Here is a 10,970-nt window from a genome sequence, read left to right as displayed (position 1 = left end):
CATGTTGGTTGTGTTTAGAAACCAAGAGTGGTTGCCTAGATTTTTGGCCTCCATGCTCGAGCAGGGCTTTTCATGCTCGAGCGGACCCTTTTGCATTTGCTTCTCCGCTCGAGCGGGCAGTTTGACGCTCGAGCGCGATTGTTCAACCCTTAGTACTTTTCCTGCAGGACATCAGATGCTCGAGCGTCCACTTTCACGCTCGATCGGGGACCTTCGTCTGCAGAACTTCTGGAAGTGTACATTCGACGCTCGAGCGTCGCTTTTCACACTCGAGCGGGAGTCTGTGTCTGACGCTCGAGCGGGGTGTTCCACGCTCGAGCGAGCTGTGTAGTATATCAGTCCGTGGGAAGCTTTTTTTTAATTGCTTTTTCGACCCACTCTCTCTCTCTCTAGCTTTTCAAAACCCAAACTTGAAAGCTTCTCACTCTAGACTACACCTTCTCTCTACAAAATCATCTAGTTTTGGTGATCCTCTACCCTAGTCCCTTTGTAAAAAGCATAGAGCTTCGTGTGGGCTACGTTTTGATCCGAAAATCTTTGGGGTTGGAGCACCTTCGAGTTTCTTCATCTTCTCCCTTGAGCTCCAAAACTTGAGGTAGGGATTACTACTCATATTTATGGTCTTTGACATAAACATTTAGTCATTTTGAAGTAATGTTGAAGTTGGGAAATTTTGGGTGTTAGGGTTTCAAAACTTAAAATGTTAAAAGAGGGTTTTTTGTTCTTTTGAACTATACACATGTATTTAGGTCTAAAAATGAGGTTGTTGATGTTTGTTGATGGTATTTGGAGCTTTGGGTCAATGTTGAGAAAAATGGGGAAAATGCCCTAATTAATTTGAATAATTAATTTGGGAAAAAGTAAAATTGAGTTGGAAATCATAAAATTGGGAATTTATGAGATTGAATGGTGTAGTCGGATAAATAAATCACTCATCCACGAAGATGTTAATATTATATCTATTCGATAAATTTATTATCTGTTTAGAGATAATTGTTTTGGGCTATCGGTGGAGGATAGTCTTGATTGTTGTAGACACTGCATGATGATTAGGTGAATTAAAACTAATCAATTGAGTATGTCATTGAATATGACGGATGGAATAACACATTGAAGATGTGCTTGCTTGATCATCGTATATGATAAGTGTTTAAATACATTGTATATGTATGTCGTTTGGAAGGAGATAGGGGATATACTCCACGGTTTGGGAGGAGATAGGGGATGTACTCGTAAACCGAATTTGGGAGGAGATAGGGGATAGACTCTAGTGATAACTAAGTTGGCCGGAGTGTCTATGGTGAAAGTCCCGAAATCCTAATTGCGTTTGTATAACGTAAATAAATTGAAGTATTGAAATGATGATAATATGAGTTGTAGTCTCATTTGAACTTAAAGTGTTGAAGTGTTTATTATGTGAGTTATAGTCTCATATTAATTGATCATAATCAAAGTATTGTTAATATGAGTTGTAATCTCATTATGAACTGTCTGGATGAATAGAGAACCATATCTATGAATTGGTTTGGATAATGAAATGGAGAGGGGTGTACATTTGTTTATATGAGTTAAACATTTGTCGAATGCTAATGTTTTAGTTATCATTCATATTATGTTTAGCATATCTCTACTGGGCGTTGGCTCACCCTATATGGGACATCATTTTCAGGTTCAGGTGTTATGTCACCTCCAAGGACGTAGCTTGGGACGTCTTGGGAGTTGAAGACTCTTTTGATTATTTTTGTTATTTTTGGTGTTACATGTAAATTCAAGTCAAGGGCTTAATATGTTTAGAGTTAGAACTCTCTTTTTGTAACCAAGTGTTGGCTTGAAAAGTTGTAAGCCCGTAGGGCATTTACTTTTGTTGTCAACATGTAATATTTTTTGTACTTAATACTCTGATAAATGGAAATATGCTTTATTCACTTATGTCTATGCAAGTCAAGAATGTGGGGTTTATATATATTATTTTGAAGGCGTTACAGGTTTTATTTTGAGCTTGAGTGCCCCATATCTTTCTTTCTTTCTTTGCTCTCTTCACAACCCCTCAATGTCACTTTCTTCCTCTCTCTCTCTATCCTTCAGTGAAATTTCTCTAACTAAAAGTCAAAAAAAAATTCATTGATGGTAGATAGTCAACTCAATAAAATTTTGTCAATTTTTTTTTTTTAGAATTTTATATTCATCATTAATTTTATTTGATAGATCTCAATGAGAACATTTTAAAAATATAAATTTTATCAAAAATGGATATCTAAATCAAAAGTTATAGAATTTTAAAGTTTTAAAATTTTTCAAAAGTGAATGGCGTTGAATACTGAAACAATGTGTATCGTTTAGCGCTAAAATTGAATAAGGGTATTTTCATTTGAAAATTGCTCCCTGCATTTTCTAGAAGAGTGATTCTATTTACACCACCAATCTAACTTCTTACACCCTCAAATTTTATTTTTTTATTTTATATTTTTTAATTTATACAATTCATTTATTATCCCCATCTCTAACATTTCTACTTCTCCTTCTCTTTACACCCAAAACCTCAAAAAAAACCCTAACCCTAGTTCTCCCCATCACCTCCACCAACCCACTAGCAGCGTTGCTACTCCACCACTACTCCACCACCTTTCCTATTTTTCCTTCTCCTTTTCTCACTACATATATATAAATCTAGAGCTTCTCTTTCTTACTGCACCTATTGCAAACTAGCAACAATTACCAATGGGTTATGAAAACGATCTGCAAGTCTTTTCTCTCTCTCTCTCTCTCTCTCTCTCTCTCTCTCTCTCTAATTCTCTCTTATCTGTAGAAAATCAGCCGTAATGCTCTATTTCAGAGCACCGTCTCACCGCTGCCTGGCACACGTGCCAGTTCTCCATCCATAACAGTCTGACAGCTCCGTTCACTGGATTCACAGTCCTTCCACACGCTTCAAACAAAAGAGACTGAAACAGAGTTGTATATAAAGATCACAAAACCCTCATCATCATAATCAAAACGATATACAAATACTTATATAGAGAGAGAGAGAGAGAAGAAATTACCAGGTCATTGGATTTGGATGCGAAGTCGAAGAGGCTTGTCTGTGCGATGAGACAGAGAAAGAAATTACTAGGGTTAGGGTCTTTTTGGTTTTGGGTGTAAAGAAAAGGAGAAAGAGTAAGGTTGGAGATCTGGTAATAAAAGAATTGTATAAATTATAAATATATAAAATAAAAAAATAAATAAAATTTGAGGGTGTAAGAAGTTAGATTGGTGGTGTAAGTAGAATTATTCTTTCTAGAAACCTTAGCTACTACAATAATATTTGTTTTCTTTTATCTTGTAAAATTTTAATATGAAAATCTTAAACTAAAAATCCCCAAAAAAATACAAAGTCATAAAAATATTTACAAATTTGATTATTAATATTTATGAAAACAAATTACACTAATTTGTAATTACTTTTTAAAATATCCACTAATGTAATATTTTCCTTTAAAAAATAACAGCAATCCAACTGGACCAGGTGAGCCTCCAGGCCATGCCGACCCCTCACACAATTGCCTAATTTAAGTTTAAAATCAATTCAATCAAGGGGAAAGCAGATTGAACCCAGGATAGGTTTCGCCTATAAAAACTTTCTCCTTTTTAAAAATTATATAAAAATAAAAATAAACAGAAAGATAAAAGAAGAAAAGAAGAGAGAGAGAGAGAGAGAGAGAGAGAGAGAGAGAGAGAGAGAGAGAAGAGGAAAAAATTGATCTGAGTGTGGGATAGAAAAAGAGACCCCCATTCTCGAAACGAGTAAGATGAAAAACAGAGGTGTCATTTAGCATGAAAGTTGGGTTGATTTTTTGGCTAAATTAATTATTAAAAAATAAAATAGATTAAAATTTTAACAAAATAAAATGTTACATTTAAATCATAATTATTATATTATTTCTCTTACAAAAGTCAAAAAAAATTAATCCAAACAAATTTTTTAACCGAAACTAAAATAACTAAAAAGTTAAAAATCCAATCTAACTCCCCAAACTAAACTAGAATGTCAAAGTGAATTCTTACACGGCATTTGGGAACCATTTCAATTTCAACAACCTCTTACTCTTCAATAATTTCACTTATCTAAATAAGTGTATTCAGTTTGTTTGATTTAGTGTTTCGGATTTATTTTTCATATTTTTTTTTTGTTTTCATTTAATTTTTTTAATATTTTAAACAATTTTTTTAACTTTTAGATACACTTAGCATAAATATACTTAAAAAGTATAATATTTGTGAAAAAAAAAACTTTAGAAAATTCACTAAATGGAAAACATACAAAAAAAAAAAAAAAACGAGAATTCAATATATTTTTTGTATTTTTGTGTATTTATTGATTTTTTTTTTTAAAAAAATTACAAATATTTAACTTTTTAGATACATCTAAGTAAGGTGCATCTAAAAAAGTAAAAAAAAAATGCTTAAAATTTTAAAAATATTCACTAAATATTTTTAAAAAAAAAAAACAACAACAAAAACAAAAAACTTAATTTTTAGAAAATTGAATCCAAAAAATTGAAACCAAATGCAGTGATTATGTTTCATAAAATAAACATGACAAATTTTATGAACATTCCCCATTCTTGAATTAATTTGGAGTGTTTATTTATTGTGTGTTATATAATCATATACACCAAGTTACAAATTAAGATTTTAAAATTAAAACATACTTATATTAAGGTAATTCTCTTTTCTTATTTTATTACCTACTACACTAAATTATTTCTTAAAACTTCATGAAATTTTTTATGATATTTCGTTTCGTGAATCCTAATATTACTCATTGAAGTACTAAAAAATTATAGGAAAAATTTTAAAAAAATAAAAAATAAAATAAAAAAAGAAAACTCCAGAGTTTGAGCCGAGTGACAAAATAAATCTTAACTTTTTAATTTTGACAATTTAAATCTTAAATTTTTTATTTGTTTTCAATTTAAACCATTTTTTGATTTTCATGAAGTAAAATTGATGAAAAAATAGGTATTTTAGTTATTATGCTCAATGAAAAGTATATTTTAGGCATTTTATGAATACCTACATCGAGTTTAATAATTAAAATATTCTTTTTTATCGATTTTACTTAACAAAAATAGACAAATGTTTAAATTGAAAAGAAATAAAAAAAATTATGATTTAAATTGACAAAATTAAAAACTTGAAATTTATTTTGTTAAAATGCTCAAATTTTGAATTTTTTTTGTATAATTGCTTCAAAATTATATATATATATATATATAATAGTGTGGTTATATCATCTGTATTACTTTAAAATAAAGAACTTATCAATATTATTATAATTACAAAAATATGATTGTCACACTTTTTCAAGTGTAAAATGTTGTATCAAAGTTCTGCAATAAAATTGATGTTCTTACATCTTGTTACATGTCATTTTCTTTTCTCCTTATCTTATATACTTTTTGAATCCAAGGTGTTATGATCCACATTTAAGATTAATAAAGATATATAGACGAGTAGATGAAAAAAGATTGTACCCCATAAAACAAAAACAAAACAAAAAACAAAAAAAAGATTGTACCGTGTTTTTTTTTTTTTTTTTTTTTTGCAGGAGAAATAGACTATCACGTGTCCTTGGGTCCTCGTTTCATAATTTTCCCAAAGTGGGTAGCTCATGTTTTTAGAAAACCATTATGAAAATTGTGTAATGCAAATATTCATAATCCTGAACTAAGTTTTTCCTGCCCTGCCACAGTCACAGGCCAAGGAAGCTTCCTCATAAAGTGAAAATTTCAGTAATACACACAAAAATGGCTCATAGGTGCACTTAGTAGCAGCAGAGGACATTTTTGGTTTAGGATATGGATGCGCCAATGGCATGAGAAAGGAAGAGAGAGAGAATGAAACTGACACTAATACCAAACCAAGTATTATATATACAGTTGCTTTGCATTTGTTGTTTTTGTCTGAGTTGTTTGTTAAACCATGGGAGTTGTAAAGTTACAATTGGCTCTTCTCTTCTTGTTTGTTTTCATTCCTGTGTATGGGCAAGAACTTGGTTTCTTTGAATTGACATTGACTTGGCCAAATGGTTTTTGCGTGCCAAGAAAGTGTCGTGATCACATCCCTCAAGACTTCACACTACATGGTTTTTGGCCTTACTGGCAGAATGGTACGCTAGCTACTTATTGCCCACCAATCCATGAACTAAAGAGAAAAGATGTAAGTCCACATGTCAAATTTCTTTTGAATTTTGTTTTTTAGCTTCAAATTTGAACTTTTATGTTTATTGTTTGTTGGATGGTATAATGTCTTTTTGTAGGTGGAGGGTATTCGAGGTTCACTTTCAACCCATTGGCCAAATCTCCTAGACAGCGAAGCTAACGGTTACAAAAACGAGTTTCAAGCTGATTTTGCATTTTGGGAGCAACAATGGACAAAACATGGCACTTGTTCAAAACTGGACCCTAAGAGATATTTTTCCATCGCCATGAACCTTAAAAACAAAATCAATATGCTTGGCGCTCTTCGATCTTTTGGTATATCTAATTGCTAACTGTACTCTTTTTCTTTTTTTTTTCTTTTTCTTTTGTTTGAATTTAAGGAGTACTTTTACTTGCTGCAAATCCATTACTCACCTAATGAAAAAATTTCAACAGGAATTCAACCAAGTCAAAGGACATACATTGTGAGGGATATATTGCTTGGAATAGCAGAAAAAACGACTTACAATACTGTTGTGGATTGCTTTAAGGTTAATCAAGGAAAGTATTGGGTAATACAAGAGATCAAACTCTGTGTCACAGTTGCAGGACACGAGTTTGTTTCGTGCGAGAGGCAATATTCTACTGGGTGCGATGGGAACAATAACTACGTATATTTTTCTCTTGATAAGAATAAGTATGTCCACTTTGTATTTTTTTAATCACTTTGCTATAAATTTCCTTAAAAAAATTTGTTAATTCGCTCACTAATATCCCGCTCTAATCTTTGTTTCAGGAAGAGGGAGCTATAATCTTTCTTTTAGGTACCAAGAACTTGTTACATGGAAATAGCTATAGCCTTTGCCGATTGAAAGAAGTAAAGTACATATAGGTTTTATGTAGGAAGAAGTTTAGTATTTGCCCAACTTCTATGTAGAAATGTTTGGTGGAATTATGAAATGAGAAATACAAAGTAAATTTTACTGTTACTGTGTTTATGTTGTCCATGTTTAAAAACACCAACGTTATCCATTCCTTAATTTTCTTCATACAACAAGGTTTGGGTATATGCGGATGATCATATCATATACGTGCCATATGAATCCTGGTCTCTCAAATTGTCCAATGAGTTGTGTGTGAAAAACATGTTTGTTTCTATGACACAATTGCATGGCAATGGATACCCGAAGTACATGCATGGGTTTTCTGCCTTTTTTTTTTTTTTCCTACCTGCCTACTCCTCCATATGACCTGCTTACAGCTAGGGTTCAATCTCTCACTCCAGCATCCGTGATTTGCAACAGCGATGATCTAGCGGCGGCGATCTCCGTATCTTCAGAGTGAATTTGATGTATTTGGAGACGCGAAGAAGGTTGGGATCCTAGTCACTGATATATGGCTGATAAAGCAGATGATGAAGCCAAGTATCTTCAGAGTGAATTTGATGTATTTGGATTTTCTTCTCATTGGGAAGAGGATGTGCTTTTTCTTCTCAGCAGAAGTTCAGGATGTGAAAAAACAATTTCACCACTTTTTGAATAGGATGTTAGGTGCCAAAACCACACAACCGTTAATGAGACGGTCACAAGCTTCATTTTTTCCTGGTTGCTGTCAAGATTACATGATTTTTCCCTTACTGATGAGTTTTCTATGAGCAATCTTAACCACATAGGATGTGCATTTTAGTCTTCACTCTCTGTTCCAACTAAGGTTTGTCTTATGTGTTCTTGATTGTTATTGGACTTTGGTCTGTTTCTTTCCTGGGAGTCATACTATTGGTTGTCTAATTTGTTCTCAACTTCTTATTTAACTAAACTGATTCTTGGTTGAGTTCTTTTGCAAAATTTTATTTTGTCAATCAAATCAAGAGCACAGGAACAAATCCCCCATGCCATTTCTTTAAAGGTTGGGTTTGCAATAAAATAAGATAATTTGTGTAAGTGAGCTCAATTATGCAGGGCGTGTGTCTTCTTTCCTTAAATCTACCTATTAAAATGGAGGCATATTCCTGTTACTAGTTTAAGCATGTGTTGTTATCAAAAAATATTAGATGTATTTCCTGCGGATGGTATGTTGTCATTAGATAGACCAATACCACTTGCATTTGGATAGATGAATTTGAAATGAAAGGATTTGAGGTTAAGATAAAACAAACAATATAGGAAGCTTGGTTGCTAGTTACTAGTGCATTGAAATAGCTATTGGGGAGGGCTGAAGGATCCTTGTTGTACTAGAATCCTTCTATGGGTGAATTTGAAATAACTAGTTTCATGGTGTTATTTTGAATTCATAAATATAAAGCTTTAAAATCATTGTTAAAATCTGCAATCTAATGTTTCAATCTGAATTGGATGCATAAACCTTCAAATGATCAATGGCAAATCCATTGATTTGAAATCCGCAGATCCAAATACAACCTTAGTTAATTCAGCTGTGTATGTAATCAATATTATCAAAAAGGTTATATCTCCCTTGGTTTGTTAAATTACATTGGCAGTAGATGTGCGAGCTGGTTTGAGTACCTGGTTTGTGTGAATGGCATTCTATCAGGACATGGATTTATAAATTTTTTATTTATTTTTTTTTTTTTCAAACATGTAATAACCATTAACATATATATTAATGAAATACTCCACAGTAAGAATTAAAACCAACCATTTTCTTTTGATCTGCTAAAAAAATCTTCCATTTTCCTATTCTTAATCAATCTCTTGTTCTTGTTGCTAGTGTTCAACAAATAAAAAAATTGTACATCTAGTGTTTACTACAGTTTTCCTCTTCTAAATCAATCTCTTGTTATTGTTGCTATTCTTCAAGAAATAAAAATACTGTACATGTAGTGTTTACTTTAGCAATTACTTGGACAAGCCTTGACGATGACCTGATATGGATAGTGAGGAAATTATAATAGTAGTATTATTCTTTTGTGGCAACTTTTAACAACTTCTGTAGCAAAAATAATTATTGAAGGCAAAGCTTGACTCTTTGGCTCGACCCAGAACTTCATATTGCATTCTCATACATTTTTTTTTGATAAGCAAAAGGAAACAACTTTATTGATATCAATAAATGGATTACATCAATAAAGCAAGGGCGAAGAGCATCGAACATCATAGTGTTACCCTTCATCCCAACTAGGTTGGCACCAAGAGCAACACCCAATCATTTGAGAGCTCATGCCAAAGGGTTGGCAAGAGACCAACACCACAGAAGAAAACAAAACAATAAACAAAACAAACAGGACACAGACCAAACAACAATAATAAGTCTACCAAAGAACAGCATATAGCAGCAGCACAATAGTGGAGCTATCAAAACCAACCCAGCAGCAGAAACAATACCAAGATAGCAGCAACAATAGCACACCAGCACACACCACTGCCTTAGGGTCAATCGATAGCAAGACAAAACAGCCCCATGCTGCCTTTGGGACCACCCTGCAACCATCAATCACAGCACCAGATCTCAGTAACTGCAACATAATTGAGCAGAGTCTTAACTCCCAGAACAAGACAACTCAACCCAGCAGCAACTTCAACTGATAGGCATATTTCGAATTTGCTGCAGGTTATAGATAAATTCCTGAATTGAGTAAGAGCACCCCTTGAAGTGATCCTTGACCCAGAATGCCACCCTCGCCTTAATCAAATCACAGAAGTCATCTAGCCAAACTTGCCTTCCACTAAATATTACTTCATTCCTGAGTTTCCAAATAGACCACATGATTGCCAACGGAATGGCCTTCCAGACTCTAGCTTCAAATTTTCTCCATTTAAACCCCAACCACCAATGAATCAAGCCCTCAACACTACCAGGCAGTACCCACTGCAAACCCCACCAGTTCAACAACCTGGACCAACTCCTCATTCTTACAAAAAACACAGCTAACTGAAGCGTTTTGATTCAGCACTCCAATCTTTTGAAGGAAGACAGCGGTTTTTAATCTTCCTCTCCAAGCCAACCAACAAAGGCATTGAACTTTTGGTGGAGCCAGCTTGTTCCATATCAGACCAGTGCACACCAATGGAATACTAGGCACATACTCTCAAGAGGGAGGCTACACTGAACTGTTGTGAAGAACATGCCAACCATTTCAAACAGTCCTCACTCCCGGCTGCCCCCAACTCAACCTGACTCATGAGTGATACCAACCTAGCTAATTCCTCAGCCTCTCCCATGCAAATAATGATCTCCGAAAATTCAGATTCCAGTCCTCTGATAGTCTTCTCCTTTCAATCAACACACACAAGGTTATCTCCTTTTCTGTTGACAAGCTATACAGCCTCGGAAACTCCAACCGAAGACACTGCTGCCCAAACCAATGATCACTCCAAAAGTGAATTCTGCTCCCATTTCCACAGCCAACTTGGAGTAGTTAAGAAAAATGCTCAGCAAGTGGGGGTTGGATTGGCCAACACTTAGTATCCCACCCCATAGTTTAGAACAGGAAACTGCAGAACATGAAAATGGCGACCATCTTCCTCAACTAAACTGATACCTACTGCACAGAACTTTCTTCCACAAGGAGGTATCTTCAATCCCAAATCTCCACCACCATTTGGCTAGTAGGCAATCATTTACATCCTTTTAACTTTCTAATCCCCAAACCACCTTGTTCTTTGCTGATAGTGATCTCCTCCCATTTTACTAGATGGATCTTTTTCCTTAATTCAGTCCCACCCCAGAGAAAAGCTGCCCACAGGCGATCAATGGTCGTAATCACAGATTTAGGCATCTTGAGAATGGACAAGTAATACACAGGGAGGCTAGACAACACAGACTTTATAA

The 10,970-nt window shown here is 34.0% G+C and overlaps 1 protein-coding gene across 1 annotated transcript; it reads left to right on the top strand.

The window, feature by feature from the left end:
* Window positions 1-5,964: 5,964 nt before the first annotated feature.
* On the top strand, window positions 5,965-7,074 carry LOC114301262 (ribonuclease 1-like). The gene is made up of 4 exons (XM_082889132.1): window positions 5,965-6,201; window positions 6,302-6,518; window positions 6,639-6,853; window positions 6,979-7,074. The coding sequence occupies exons 1-4, from the start codon at window positions 5,965-5,967 to the stop codon at window positions 7,072-7,074; spliced, it is 765 nt and encodes a 254-aa protein (XP_082745258.1).
* The last annotated feature ends 3,896 nt before the right edge of the window (window positions 7,075-10,970 follow it).

This window comes from Camellia sinensis, chromosome 9, assembly GCF_055761805.1.
Source record: "Camellia sinensis isolate YWXY chromosome 9, ASM5576180v1, whole genome shotgun sequence".
NCBI lineage: Eukaryota > Viridiplantae > Streptophyta > Magnoliopsida > Ericales > Theaceae > Camellia > Camellia sinensis.
This window is presented reverse-complemented; position numbering and strand designations above follow the sequence as displayed.